The sequence below is a fragment of the Amblyomma mixtum genome, chromosome 1 (assembly GCF_055824585.1).
Source record: "Amblyomma mixtum isolate Tamu chromosome 1, ASM5582458v1, whole genome shotgun sequence".
NCBI lineage: Eukaryota > Metazoa > Arthropoda > Arachnida > Ixodida > Ixodidae > Amblyomma > Amblyomma mixtum.
In genome coordinates, this window is record NC_143012.1 from 183,221,415 (window position 1) to 183,236,539 (window position 15,125).

General features: G+C 48.6%; 2 protein-coding genes across 2 annotated transcripts in view; one reads left to right on the forward strand and one right to left on the reverse strand.

Annotated features, from left to right (window-relative positions):
• Positions 1-7,037, forward strand: part of LOC149370178 (uncharacterized) — a 47,134-nt gene extending 40,097 nt beyond the window's left edge. The window contains exon 3 of the mRNA XM_089560396.1: positions 6,657-7,037. Coding sequence (XP_089416522.1) covers positions 6,657-6,905 — 249 coding nt within the window. The 3' untranslated portion in view covers positions 6,906-7,037. The remainder of the gene's footprint in view (positions 1-6,656) is intronic.
• Positions 1-12,070, reverse strand: part of LOC149370175 (uncharacterized) — a 230,897-nt gene extending 218,827 nt beyond the window's left edge. Inside the window, exons 1-3 of the mRNA XM_089560409.1 lie at positions 12,063-12,070; positions 11,150-11,279; positions 10,961-11,076 (exon numbers count right to left, since the gene is read on the reverse strand). Of these exons, the coding sequence (XP_089416535.1) occupies positions 10,961-11,076; positions 11,150-11,279; positions 12,063-12,070 (254 nt within the window). The remainder of the gene's footprint in view (positions 1-10,960; positions 11,077-11,149; positions 11,280-12,062) is intronic.
• Positions 12,071-15,125: the final 3,055 nt, after the last annotated feature.

A 15,125-nucleotide genomic window follows, 5' to 3' on the forward strand; every position in this document is an offset into this window, starting at 1 on the left:
CTCAATTCCTAGCCATGGTCAACAAATCCCTACCCACTAGCGACCGCCAGGTACTAGTGGCCGTTCTTATGAAGCATGCTGACGTGTTTGACTTTGGTCGCGACCAACCACCGCCGATTCCAGCTTCCCGTAGCCATCACATGATCAATACTGGATCTGCACAGCCGATTCGACAGAAGCCATACCGCGTCTCGCCTTCCGAACGTCAGATAATTGATGAACAAGTCCGTGACATGTTGCACCGCGGCATCATTCAGGAATCCTCAAGCCCGTGGGCTGCTCCAGTGATCCTTGTCAAAAAGAAAGATGGCACTTGGCGATTTTGTGTCGACTACCGCCGGCTTAACACTGTCACAAAGAAGGATGTTTACCCGCTCCCGCGCGTTGATGATGCCATTGACTGCCTCCACTCAGCCTCCTACTTTTCCTCGGTGGATCTACGGTCCGGGTACTGGCAGATCCCGATGCACCCGCAAGACAAAGAGAAGACAGCATTCGTGACACCTGACGGGTTGTATGAATTTAATGTTATGCCTTTCGGCCTTTGCAACGCTCCTGCCACTTTTGAACGATTTATGGATACGCTTTTACGTGGCCTGAAGTGGCAAGTTCGCATGTGTTATCTGGACGATGTTGTCATTTTTGGTAGGACCTTCGCCGAACATAACAGCCACTTAGCCATTGTCCTAGACTGCATAGAGAGAGCGGGCCTCGTGCTGAACTCGAAGAAGTGTCGCTTCGGTGAGCGCCAAATTACTGTGCTTGGTCATCTCGTTGTCAAGGATGGCGTCAGACCCGACCCGCAGAAGGTTGAAGCTGTAAGCAGTGTCAAAGAACCCAAATCAGTGAAAGAGCTCAGGAGTTTCCTAGGACTTTGCTCATATTTTCGGCGTTTCGTTCCCAAGTTTTCTGATTTAGCCTACCCGCTTACAAGTCTCCTGCAGAAAGACACCCCTTTCCACTGGACTCCCGAATGCGACTCCGCGTTTCGGCAGCTCAAGTTTCTCCTCACCTCGCGGCCAATATTACGTCATTTCTGCCCGACAGCACCGACTGAACTCCACACTGACGCCAGCGGCATCGGCGTGGGTGCTGTGCTTATCCAACGCCATGAGGGCAATCAACACGTTGTCGCTTATGCAAGTCGCACCCTCAGCAAGTCGGAACGCAATTACACTGTAACTGAGCAAGAGTGTCTCGCCGTTGTTTTCGGCGTACAACGGTTTCGTTCGTACCTTTATGGACGTGCTTTTACAGTCGTCACAGACCACCATTCTCTGTGCTGGCTGGTCAATCTACGCGACCCCTGCGGTCGGTTGGCCCGCTGGGCGTTACGCCTCCAAGAGTTTAACTTCAAAGTGTCTTACAAAAGTGGCCGCCAACACGCCGACGCAGATTGCCTCTCGCGGCTGCCGCTCACGGTTACTACTTCCGATGATGAAAACTTCGACGACTATCTCGCTGCCGTTTCCCAAGAGTTTCCAGATCTTGGCACTTTCCAGACGGAACAACGCAAGGATCAGCACTTGGCGCCGCTTTTTGCCGAAGCCCGTGACCCGACATCCGCAAGCCCTTTCTGCATTCGCGACGGTTTACTCTATAGAACGAATTACTCGCCTGGAGGTGCGCGCTTTCTCCTTGTCGTTCCGGCTACTCTGTACTCCTCTGTTCTGCAGGCAATGCACGATGACGTCACGGCTGGGCACTTGGGGTTTGCCAGGACCCTTAACCGCATCAAAGAACGTTTTTACTGGCCAAAAATGCGTCATATGGTTCAGCGCTACGTGGCCACCTGCGTGCAGTGTCAGCGGTTCAAGCTTCCCACGACTTCTTCGCCTGGACGCCTGCATCCTGTGCCACCTCCAAGCACGCCATATGAACAAGTTGGACTCGATCTGCTCGGCCCGTTTCCCCGCTCGTCCAACGGTAACCGCTGGATTATAGTGTGCGTTGATCACCTCACCCGTTACTGTGAGACCGCCGCCCTACCTTGCGCCACCGCTGCTGAGGTCTCGCTCTTCCTTCTTCGTGCTGTCATCCTCCGGCATGGACCTCCTCGAGTTGTTATCAGTGACCGCGGTCGCCAGTTTACGGCAGACGTTGTGGAAGAGCTTCTGCGTCTTAGTTCATGCCATTTTCGCCACTCGACGCCGTACCACCCCCAGACTAATGGACTGGTTGAACGTACCAATCGGACACTCACGACCATGCTGGCCATGTATGTCGATTCCCGCCATAAGAACTGGAACGACGTGCTTCCCTTCATTACATACGCCTATAACACGTCGAGGCATGAAATAACTGGGTACAGCCCATTCTTCCTCCTTTATGCCCGTCCGCCTCGAAGCTCCCTCGACAGCATCTTACCTTTCTCTCTCGACACCGAGCCTTCTATTGCCAACACTCTATGTCGCGCTGAAGAAGCCCGTCGGATTGCCCGGATACGCACCTTGGCATCACAGCATCGCTCTAAGCAGCGTTATGACCGCCGGCGCAAGGATGTCTCCTACCTGCCCGGTGACGTTGTATGGTTGTGGACGCCCCTACGCAAGCGTGGTTTGTCAGAAAAGCTGCTATCCCACTACACAGGCCCGTTCATCGTTGTTGCTCGCCTCAATGACCTCAACTATGTCATCTCTCCCCAATCAACGCAAGGACGCCGCTCAAGGACAACCCAGGTCGTGCATGTCGCACGGCTGAAGCCATTCCACTCTCGGGATCCCGATTGATTCAGTGGCCCAGAGGGCTTCGTCTGCGAACGGGGAAATGTCACGTGCTGCGCATGGGCGCTGAGGAACAAAGAAGACGTGCGGCGGCTGGAAGAAGAAGAGAAAGTCCAGTATCCTGCCGCCGGCGCACCAAGCTCTTCTCGACCTGCCTTGTACATAGTATTTTGTAAATAGAACCTGTAACAATATGTACGTTTGACAAGGAAAATGCACGTAAACTGGCCATTACAAGGAAGAACCAAGTTTGTTACTGAAAATGATCTCAAAGCATCTTTAGAAAGACTGGAGTGTTGGACATTCCATGACGGCGCAGATCAGGGCTCACAGCATTTCATTCTCGAACCGCTCGTGGGAACAAGGAATTTTGAAACCATCAGTTCTGCAAGTAAAATCTTAGTTTTTTAGAATGATGCGATCGTGAAGAGCATCGACAAAAGTCTTGAATGTACTGCGCTGTATGTAGTGTTATTAAGTGCATGATTTATTATATATTTTAGTCGGTCACGGCGTCCTGCAGTGTTTCTAATTTTGCCCTTTCTAAACGAAGGCTTTGGGTTTTGGGTTTTGTTAAGTTCTCTTGAGTATACGTTCCCCAACAGACTGCTGTGTATTACACAATTTTCCTAATCGATAGCTTGCAGGCTATTTTCTTAATTTCATGTGTGGATTATCGCAGGGACGTTCTTAAGGACATAGCTTGCTCATTGCTTTCTTTTGAATGTAGCATTTATAAGTTTCTACGAAGGATAAATGCTAACCAGTAGTGCTGCATGAAAAAGTTGAAGGCTGCTTTTTGCGTGTTATCCTCCTGGCTACTGCCTTTTTCTCATTTATCATCTGCCATGTTGAGCACCAAGATTCTATTGTTAAGTCTACCTGTAGTATGGCGTGAACATTCGAGATTTTGATTTCCTGATAGATGATGAGGTCGTCCGCAAGTAGCTTTATCTTCATTGGTATATGCTGAAGAAGGTCATTGATGAAAGCAAAGAAAGAAAAGTTGCCTAAGTGCGGATCCACGCGGTGCGCTGGACTAACTGATGCTACACTTGAACCAACGTCTGCAACAAATACTCTGTTGAAGATGAGATAGGTATGCTTCTATCCATGCAAGCAATGTCCTGTTCTTCAGTATGGATTGCAATTTTAGAAGTAGCTTCTGGTAGGAAGCACTAACGAAAGCCTTTCCAAAATCTAGATATATAATATCAACTTGACTTGCTTTTCTGAAATTTCGGCGAAATCATCGATAGTTTCCAGTAAATGCGTTATTGGGAAGCCCTTTGCGGAAGCCGTGCTGGCTGCAAGGAATTGTGCTACTATTTTGAAAAAAGTAGAGGTGTACTAACAATAAGTTCGTGTTTTGCCACAGGAGGACATTCATGAAATCGGCCTGCAGGAACCAAGAAATGAATTCTTTACTAATTTCGGCAATAGGCGCTACCTTTCTATTTTTTCAGTATCTTGCAATGACTGCTCGCAATAATGTTTCATTAAACAACACGCACAAATATTTTCAGCATCATGCAGCACATCTGACAATGAATGCACTATGTTTGCCACGTATACCAGACGATTTTTTCCAAACAATATTTAACGGGACCGAGGACACACTTCTTCGGGTATAGTTGCATCATTAATTGGAGGGACGTGGTTATGAAATTTGGCGTTTAAGTTTTATCATCCGCAAACACTGAGCAGAAAAACATGTTGAAAGAATCTGCGATTAATGAATGGTTGGTTATAGTCATCGCATTGACACAAAGGTTTTTTACTAGATTCATTTTTTGGCCTGAAGTGCCGCCAAAACTTTGGTGGGAACCAGAGAAGAAAATTTTTTATTTATGTTATGGTATTATTACCCTTTGCATTTCTTCTTGGACTGCTTTAGCTGCACACGCACCTCAGCGATTTTGCTGGTACTGCACACCGTCAGTTTTGTTTTGGTTAGTTAATATACGTACATAAAGATTACAGTGCGCGCACGAGGCTAAAAACTACAGCCATACCATCCCCGATACATGCATCGTGGGTCACCGGTGGGTTTTGTCATTTATCCACGATGCGCGCCTACGAATACTTGGCCATATGATGCATCCCTAGTTGAGAGTTTATTGCGAGGTCTAACATCTAGTACCCGGTATTAAAATCTTTCCGGCCGCTTTATGGTATGACCCGGTATTCGTGGCCGCAAAGCATGGATAAATAAGGCGAAGCACACGTTAACCATGACGCAGTGGACATGCGTCTCAAGGTACAATAGAGGCCAGTAGTAGGCGTAAGTGGACTAGCAGATTAGCATATCGGAGCAGCAAATTTGTAATTTATACAAAGAGCCGAAATTCGATCTATAAGTTGCTTAATTAGAAGCAAGCGGTCCGGCGTGCATGGCTGCCGAGGAAACAAAGGTTACGCCGCGCATGCTTACTGCTCAGCACGTGTCAAGCCGTTGAACAGAGCAGAATTTACAGGAACTCGTACGGTCCGGGAGCATGAGGAGTGAAGACTCCTGCTGACTTGACGCCTAAATTTAAAACGCTAGACGCGAACCCCAGATTTCCGGCTGCATTTCCTCTATTCAAAAGTAGCTCTTCTGATTCGACTGAGAGCGTCAGTAAAGACGTGCAATAAAAATGACAAAAACCTGAAGCGGCTAGGTAACTAAAATGACTTAACCATCTCCACGTTTGAACAGGTGAGAGAATGGAAGAACTAGACAATTTTGCGCTACCTTCTGAGCAACGCAGCCACTTTATCGCGCTGAAAAATTGTCCTTAGTACTGCTGTGTTATAATGTATCCGTTTAAAGTACCGTCGTGCTTTCAGTAATATCTTTCTGTTCCATAAATTTAAATTTGATCGAGAAGGAAACAAACAATACATCCATATTGCCCGCCATATAGAATCCGCAGCGATCAGCCTGCAACTCTTTTAATTGGCAGCCAACTTTGACACATTGTGCGAAAATTGTCTTATAGCCATGTTGCTTCCTTATAGAAGATCAAATCAAATCAAATCTTTATTTACATTATCCAGATGTTAGGGGCGCAGGCAGAAAGCTTCTAGAGGAGGTTGATTGAGCGCCTGCACCCCCGTACCAGATTTCAAGAATTGTTTAATTGCATATATTTTCAAAAACTAACAAAACAATTGTGTTTGAAGAAAAAAATAAGCCAGACACAACTGATAGGGAAAAAAGAAAAAAAAATATACAAGAAACAGACAAAACGGCCAAAGCAATAAGATGCAAAACAAAGGTTGGAAAGACTAACACAAGGCATTTAGCAATGATGGTAAGTGATGGCTGAGCATTTGGCGTCCTCAATTAGTACGCGTTTGGGGAATGAATCATTCATCGAGGTTTTTTATGGCATGAGTGTGCTCTCTTGGTGTTAGGTGAGACAAAGTTTTAAGAAAATTACGGTAGGTAGTACTGCTTACATCGTTTTATTAAATTGACACAATATAGCTCGTGTATTGGAGTTATGTCGAGAGCATTAAGAGGTGTAGTCGTAACGTCGCGGGCGATGTTTGCAATGCTTCTTATTGCTCTTTTTTGAATGATTTATATTTGAGCGGTTTAAATTTGAGAGAATAGTATTTCCCCATACTGTGAAACAGTAGTTTTAAATGGAAGCGAACACGGAATTATATACGTAAGATGATTTAACTTATAGAGTGAGAGATTTAATCCTCGGGGCACCGCTTCTGATTTAGATGTAGATGAGACAATGATCTTCAGTGCCTCACAAATTCAAATTGAACTAAAGTGCGTGATGGTATGGACTTTTACCCTTGACGTTGACATTTAATGTGAGACAGGAGAGCATGCTTAAGAGCTTTCGCTCGTATAACTTGGTTAAAGCCACGTTGATGCACCGCCATTTTTTCATGTACATGTGCTATTTCCTTTTTTGGGCATGACAGTTCTGGAGACTTACTGGCATCGTGCACGAGGAACTTGTCTGCAATCCCTCGGAGCATGGAGCAGGCAGCAAGGGTGCTAAGGAGCCTCCTCAGCTGGATTCACTCGGGCCCTACTTGCTGGATCACATCCGCTCTTTTCTCACGATCGGAGACATCTTGGACGGCGAAGAATATGAGGTGGATGACGAGCTCATCCAAAGGGTTGACTGCGCAGACCCTCAATGCAGTTACTGTGAAGGAGCCCTTTAGGGCCGATATTCACGAAGGAAGCCCTTGGCCAACTTCCAATTGTTCTACCTGTTTCTAAGCAGTGGATGAACAGCATCACGGCAGACATGAAGCATTTCCTGTTTTACTTCCTGACAACTTCCTAGTTATGGGCTTTCGGAGCAAAAATTTGAAAAAAATAAAGTTGCTCCATCAATTTTACTCATTCTCTGACTGTTGAGGGAAAGTTAATTCAATCGGGTTAATTCGACCCAGGGAGCCAGGTATGCGCTCTTCATTTCCTTAAAATGATCGGAGTGTAAAACACCAACGCCAGCGCGGCAACGCCAATGGACACAATGAACGCTGAACGAACAACGGCGACGACGACTCTGCGAACGGGCGCCAAATAGCTGCACTCTAAAACACAATAAAAAAATTGGCGGGGCTTAGCTTTGGTTAAGCCTGGTAGGTTGCGAAAGCAAAAGCGCAGTGCCTCCAACTGAAGGAACGCAGTGCGCGGCGTCTACAGGTCTTGCGTGGCTACCGGCCGCCGCTGCGCGACGACTCAGAGAGTCTTCGCTAATTTTTTAATATTTTGTTTATCATGTTGTTGAGACTGAGAAAAAGAAAACATAATCTACACCTGGTATGACGTCACAGCGGCAGTAGCGCCACAGGTGCGCAGCGCGGCGTAACTGCAGCCGGATATCTGAAGGAGCGAGTTAGTCGCCCATATTCACTCCGCTAAAGGTCAAACGTAACTGCGGCCGGGTCACGCGAAGGCTTGAAAGTGCGAGTAGTATCGCTTTCGCAGTAAAAAGCGACCGCAGTCTGCAAAGACAATAAAAAAAATCTCTGCCTCTCCCGCAACCGAGAGTAGAGTAAGCATGAAATGTTTACGGGCCTAATGTCATCTCGGTGGACACCCGAACCGCACCGTACAGGAAGGGAGGAACGCCACCACCCGTTCAGCGCGATGCCTTGCCATTTGAACGCAAGCTTTTTTGAGGAAAGGAAATGGCGCAGTAATTCTCTGCCATCTCGGTGGACACCCGAACCACACCGTAATGGAAGGGAGGAACGCCACCACCCGTTCGGCGCGATGCCTTGCCCTTTGAACGCAGCGCTTCTCCCCCCGGGCCCCTGTGCGCCTGCGCGGCTTTGCTTCGATGCGCGAAGCCCCTAAGAGTTCACGTATGACAACGAAGTGTATCGTGGCATTTATGTGCTTTTTTCAAGCGTTATTGAAATCGGAAATTATAATTCCGTGCATTATCAAACGCACAGCGGCTGATGTCTTGATAAACATTGAGAAGGCACTGGCAGCAGTTATTTTTTGTGACTCCTTTGGAGACCAACCGGCGCTTGCATGCCTGTCGCGTAGGAGGGCTTACAGAGTCTCGTGAAATCTCGTCAAGTCTCGTACGGTGCCCGGATGTTCTCGTTTCAGAGCCCGGATGACTGGAATTCAGTGCCCGGATGAGTGGATTTCAGTGCCCGGATAAGTGGATTTCAGTGCCCGGATGATGGCTCTCGGTCTCGGCGTGACGTCACCACACTGCCGACAACGGGGGCTAAAAGCATTTCATGCTTAAAACCGCACATGCCGGAAGCCAGCCACGCGCCAAGCGGTTCGGGGAAGTGGCTGTGCGTTGACCACAAGGCTTTCGCCAAGCACACTTTAGAATTTCCAAAGTGTCTTCGGCAATTTTTTATACTGTTTTTTAACCACTTAGTGTTTGCTTATCTGCTATTTTCTGGCCAGCGTCGAACAGTTTACAGCGCCGCTCTTTGGCGTTTCTGCGTTTCGCGGCGCCAGCGTCGTCGTCGCCGCTGTCCGTTGTAACCAGCAGTGGACACCTTTGCGCGCTTTAAGCTGCGAAACCAACGGAGCGGGAGCTTGGAATGCTGATGGAAGGAGCATAACTTCCCTCTTGGAACAGTGTGGACACCTCAATCATGGTTTATGCTACATAGTGGTAAAATTGGTAAAATGGCGCACTATCTCTCTCGCATATCTCGTTGGACACCTGAACCGCGCCCTAGAGAAGGGAGGAAGGTGGGAGTGAAAGAAGAGAGAGAAAGAGCTGCCGTTGTGGAGGTCTCCGGTATAGTTTCGACCACCGGGGATCTTTAACGTGCGCTGACATCGCGCAGCCCACGGGTGCCTTTTGCGTTCCGCCGCCCGCGCGCTCTCTCACCGGACATTCCCCTCCGACCCTGACGATCAGGAACTCGAATTTATTAAGGCGAAAGCCTTTAATGTCTCATCGTTGTAAGCAGCAGTTGTCGACAGAGAATGTCACGCTTTTCAGTTGGTCGAAACGGTCGTGACGTCACAGTGCGCCAATTTCAAACGGGGCCAATTGAACTTTGGCTAGTAACCATGCAACAAATTGAAGGGACCATATAGTGATGCTCCAAATAAGTGGGACTGAGCTTAGTTAATTGCTTAATTACCCAATTAGCCTAATTAACTTCTCTAGTCCGGCCATCTAAATAAATAAAACGTAGTAAGAAATTCGTCGAGCTCGGGAATCGAACCCCGGTCTTCGGAGTGCGAGACGAGCATGCTATCCACTCCGGCATGCCAGCTCGATGGTTTGGAATGAACAAAGGCACGTCTAGTGAATACGGTGTCTTCGCCCACTGCCATCCTGCTCCCTTCCCTTCCGGCGAGGTTTAGGTGTCCACCGAGATATGAGAGAGAAATACATTTCCTTTCCTCAAAAACCAATTTACCGACGAGCGAGGCGTAGAACCGAATGGGCGATGGCGTTCTATGGACTCCCTGGTAGCGTTGCAAGACGCTCTCGCGTTCCACTCTTAAAAGCGAAGCTTATCATCTTAACCACACATCAGTGACCACACTTTAGGTCAAAAAAGTGCCCCCCCTCCCTGAATTTTGACGGGTGTCCACCGAGATATGTAAGACAGTTACTGCGTAATTTTCTTTCCTCAAATACGATTTTCATTTTCTTCATTACGGGCCATCTTCGTCTTTCTTCTTTCACTCCCACTTCCTCCGTTCCTCTACGGTGCGGTTCAGGTGTCCACCGAGATGACAGAGATTTACTGCGCCATTTCCTTTCCTCAAAAACCGTTGCGTTGAAACGGCAAGGCATCGCGCCGAACGGGTGGTGGCGTTCCGTGGACTCCCTGGCAGCGCTACAACACGCTGTCGCGTTCCACTCCTAAAGGCGAAGCTTAAGCTTAAGCTTAATTAGCAGTTAATTAGTATTCAGACGTTAATCAATAATTAACCACTAATTAGTGATTTTTCATCAATTAGTAATTAGTACTCAATTACATGTGACGCCACCAGTGCGACAAAAGCACTGAAAGTGGTGCGGAAAACGCTTTCGCCTCTACGCACTTTAGACAGTCAAAGTGCCCCCTGAATTTTTTGCAGCTTACACCTTCAAAGAGAACGATTTACTCTATCAATCTGGCCATGGTCTTTATCCCCGCCCGTGTAAACGTCTCTCAAAGGCGGAGGAGCGGCTTCTGCTGCGCATGTACACTAATACTTTGCTGTGCCCGGCAGCTCTGAAACACTTCGACCCTTCTTTCTCGGGCAGCTGTCCGCACTGTGTGGAGAAGTCTTCGGACATGTACCACATGGTGTGGGCCTGCCCCTCCAACCCTGCTATCCCCCCTCACCCCATCCCAACCCGGGAGGACAGGGAGGCGACCCTGCTCGGCTGCTCTGACCTGCAGGCCCAACGGGCCTTGGTCGCGCGAGCCTGGGCGGCGGCCGATGCCACTGGGGTCCCGAACTAGGGACCTCCACCTAGTATTTGCAAGGGCTGGCCCCCTCTGTGTCAGCTCATGCATAACCTCCTGTATTATACCTGTACATAAACGTTTTCCACCACCACCATCCATCGAAACGCGGCCGCCGCGGTCGGGTTCGAACCTGAATACTCTGGCTCTTTAGACGAGCGCATTAACCACTGAGCCACCGCGGCTGGTGGCGGTAGTGAGATATGTGCGCTGCATGCGTTGGTGTTGACAACGATGTGCTAGAAACGCGGCGCTGAACCCATAGGCGCTGAAGCCATAGTGAGCATAACTGGCTCCCTGACACTGACCTTGACACTTGCTCATCCGTGAGCACTGGTACTGAGTGGTCTGGTGCCTCGCTGACTTGGGGTGGTGCACGGCCTATTTTAGGCTTAAAAAATTCGATCTCCGAGACTGGTGCTGCCTGTGGAAAGTTCAGTGTCAATTACAATTTTGCTCACAACTCTGTTCATGGCAGAATGAAAACAAAGACTTACTGTGCTTCCCTTTGATGCTTCAATCCATTTACATGCAACATCAGTTGGGGACGGGTCATTCAGGCCATACTGCGCAGTTGCCTCAACTCTAAACAAGAGTGCAGCCACGTGTGTGCAGCATTCCCCAAGGCTGAAAAATAAGTAGGAAACATGAGAAATAAAAAGTTCACAAACAACTGTAATTATTGGTGAGAAGTGTGGCCCTAGAAAAAGTTTAAATGCCATGTACAAAAGAATGCTGGAGGGTGAGATCTGACGACTTTTGTCATCCACAAGCCAACTCGATCAGGATGAATGCAACATCATGCAGTCAAGCATCGACAAATGATCTGGCTATGACATGAATATTGTCGCAAAGTAGTGGCTTTAATAAAGCAGACTTGCATGGAGACCAATAACAGCTGTCTGACCAAACGGATTATTGGGCTGAGTTGCGCCCCACGAATGAATAATATGCGTCGGTGATCACAAGCGCTCTCGGCGATCCTCGAAATAGACTACTGACAGCACTGGGCCGAGTTGAATTTAAAGACAGTATGGAAAGTTACAGATAACATGTTACAAATGACATGTACAACCTAGAACAGCCCAGATGCGGCGGCGTGTCACAAACAAAACGAGATAATTCTGGACAAATCTGCATGCGACGAGCAAAGCGATAAAGCCGCGCTCCGGCGGCTGTTAGCACAGCAAACAAAGTTTACAATGACGAATTACGGCAGTATGGCAAACATTTCATTACACGCGCATAGTTATGCGAACAGTAGCGCTTTTCTGCCCTGTAACGCAACTAGTACAGAATTTTCGAAAACGGGAAAGTCTCCATTCTTTGTGGTTTGATTCGTAAAAATGAAAAATAAGGCAAGGTAAAGGCTTATCGCATTGTAGCTCTTATTATGATTCGCCTACTTACCCGGCCATGCAAGTGCAATGCGCACTTTCGACGGTTCCATCCTCCTTCGCAATGCACCACGCCTTGTAGGACTTCGAAAGCGTTTGACTGGCTTCCACAGTCGCCGCAATAACAATAACGCCGTCTCCGTGCGCTCCCGCCTTGAAAGATCTCACTTGCTTCACCTTTCCGCATATGAATGCGTTGTAAGCATCTTCAAGTTTATAAGCCTTAAATTGTTCGTTCGTGTAAAAACACACGCCTTCCACAAGATACAAATAAATATCTGCTGCTGTCACAGGCGGCAGATTTCGTGGGCCCGATGTAAAGGCGAACCGGACAACGTCGTCGTCGAGAGCGTCAGGCAGCTCCTCGCCTCTGAACGAAAGTTTCGCGCGGTACCGCACTTGCGCCTCGGTGTCCAGCTTCTTAAAATAATCACTTGACATTATTCTTGTACAAGCGACGCACAATGAACGTAAGCACAGCCTCGAAACACGCACGGATAGTCGAGGTCTCCGTATCGCGCCGCCTGAAAAACACTGCCGGAAGTTCTTCGCCGGAAGTTTAGTGGGAGCAGCCAATGAGCGCCAGAGGCGCGTGTTTGTAAACAGTGAAAAGGCGTATAGGGACGTGGTGTGATGAGAGAGATGTGAGCTGCGGGCATTGACAACGTTGTGCTAGAAACGCGGCGCTGAAGCCATAGGCCGTCGGCTTTCATTGCGTTCGTTGCCGTTGGCGTTGACAACGTTTTACATTGCGATCATTTTAAGGAAAGGAAGTGCGCATAACTGGCTCCCTGGGTCAGTGTACGCCTTAAGCGCGCTTACAGGTACGTGGAGTTATGAGCTATAGATGTGGGCTGCATGCGTTACAGCTGACAACGGTGAGCGAACTCTCGCGATCGACCATTTACACTGTCAGGGTGGCAGGGTGAGTGAAGACTTTAATGTAGATATAAAGACAAACAGGAATTTCTTACCACTTATGCGGAATAATATCCCATTCCTCTCCCTTGTAGCGCCTCCCACGGCTGTGACAACCTTGCTAAATGCTTGTACAGACCTCGGCTTGGAGAACCAGGAATTTGTGCAGCAAGTCGAGCATATATCCATCTATTTCTTCGACCACAATGCTTCCTTCATGACAATCAAGAACTTTTGGTGGAGCGTTTCTTGAAGAAGGAATATTTGTGAAAAATAACATGTTGTCTATTGTACATACATGTCTAGCTCGAATTCTTTGCCTGAATCAATCGAAGAGCTGAGAGATTTGAGCTAGGCTCAAATTTCGCATTAGGAAGGAACCTAATCGTCGGCATTTTTTTTGTCAGAGCGTCTTAAACTAAAGCCCATTTTAGGACAGTATTCTACCTCTTCATATAACGCGAATTGTGAGAAGGGCATTCCTTCATTCCAAAAAGCAGCGCCTCTCTTTTGACCGATTTCTTCCGCAGGAAGGAAGGAAACAACTTTATTACACAAAAAAAATCTTCCAGGATGGTCCCCTACTGGTCCAGGAGTCCACGGGCTAGTGCTTCACGTAAAGCCCGATCCACTAGCCATTTCTGGCCGGCGGGCTGAGCGGTCCGTAAAGCAGCCTCCCAGGAAGAATGAGTGGGATTGGGGATGGGGGATACTGCCTTTGGGGAAGGACATTCCCAAAGGTAATGGAAAAGTGTGGATTTGGGCACGCCACAGGTGTTACAATCAGGAGGAAAGGTGGGATGAAAGCATGAGAGGCGGTGGGGTGAAATAAAGCAGCCTGTCTGTAATTGCCGCCATGTGGCGCTGGATAAGGGCGACAAGGTACTGTGGGGTGGTGGCAGTGTCATGCGGCTGAATTTGTAAAATGTGGTAATTTGGTGATATGTAGAGAGGACCGAAGGGGCTTCTTGCGCAGGGTTGGGTGCCTGATCCTCCGGGGTCCGGGAGGAGAGTTCTCAGGCCAGCGCATGAACGCGCTCATTACCGGGGATCGAGGCATGCCCAGGGACCCACGACAGAGTAACCGTTCGGTCGAGAGAGGTGGCCGTGGTAAGAATACGGTGTGTTGCCGGAGTCGCCACGCCCTGTAGGTAGTGGCGGTACGCGGCCTGTGAATCTGTGCAAATTTCTGTTATGTTTTTGTCAATGATGGAGTGGGCCAGAGCAAGTGCGATGGCGGCTCCTTCCGCCTCTGCAGGCGAATTAGTTCGAATAGTGGCAGCGGCCCCCCCTGTGCCGTCTTCATAGGCTGCGACTGCTGTGAAATATCCTGGTTTAGAATTTTGTGCCGCGTCGACATAAAGGATATCGGAGCGGTTGCTGTATGTTTTCGTGTAATAGCTCGCTCGTGCCTGCCGCCTACCGTGATGGAGACTAGCACTCATATTGCGCGGTAGGGGCTTCTGATATATGTGATCCTGCGTGCGCAGAGAAATCATGTAAGGTGTAGGACTTGTTGGGGTGGGAATTGGTGGATTGAGACGTAGCTGTCGCAGTAGGCATTGTCCTGTTTCCGTGCGACTCAGGCGGACTAATTGGTTGGTGCGCTGAGCCTCTATTAATTCCATCACTGTATTGTGGGTACCAGTGGCCAGGAGACGTTTCGTGCTAACCGTCCGTGGAAGACGTAAGGCAGAGGTGACAGCCGCGCGTATTAGGATGTCTGCCTGTTGTCTTTGCCGCTGAGTGAGTATGTGGTATGGAAGGTGATATGTAATGCGGCTAATGATTAGTGCATTTGTCATATTGAGGGTCTCGCGTTCAGACAGCCCATGATTGCGTGCTGCCACCCGCCTGATAAGTGCAGCGACCTGTTTGGTCTGTCTCTGCAAGAGCTGAAGGGTGGCGGTTGCATCGAGTGTGTTATTAATTAGAAGGCCGAGAATCTTCACCTGAGGCACAATGGGCACTGGATTCCCGTACATGTGCAGTTCAATCGGGGGGTCACTGGGGAGGGGTTTCAGCTGCAGGAGTTCCGATTTATTTGGAGAGCAACGGAGGCCTGTGTTTGCTAAATGAGTGGTGGTGATGTCTATGGCAGATTGTAGGATATCCTGTGCTGTTCCAAGGGATCCTGCCGTTGTCCAGAGGGTTATAT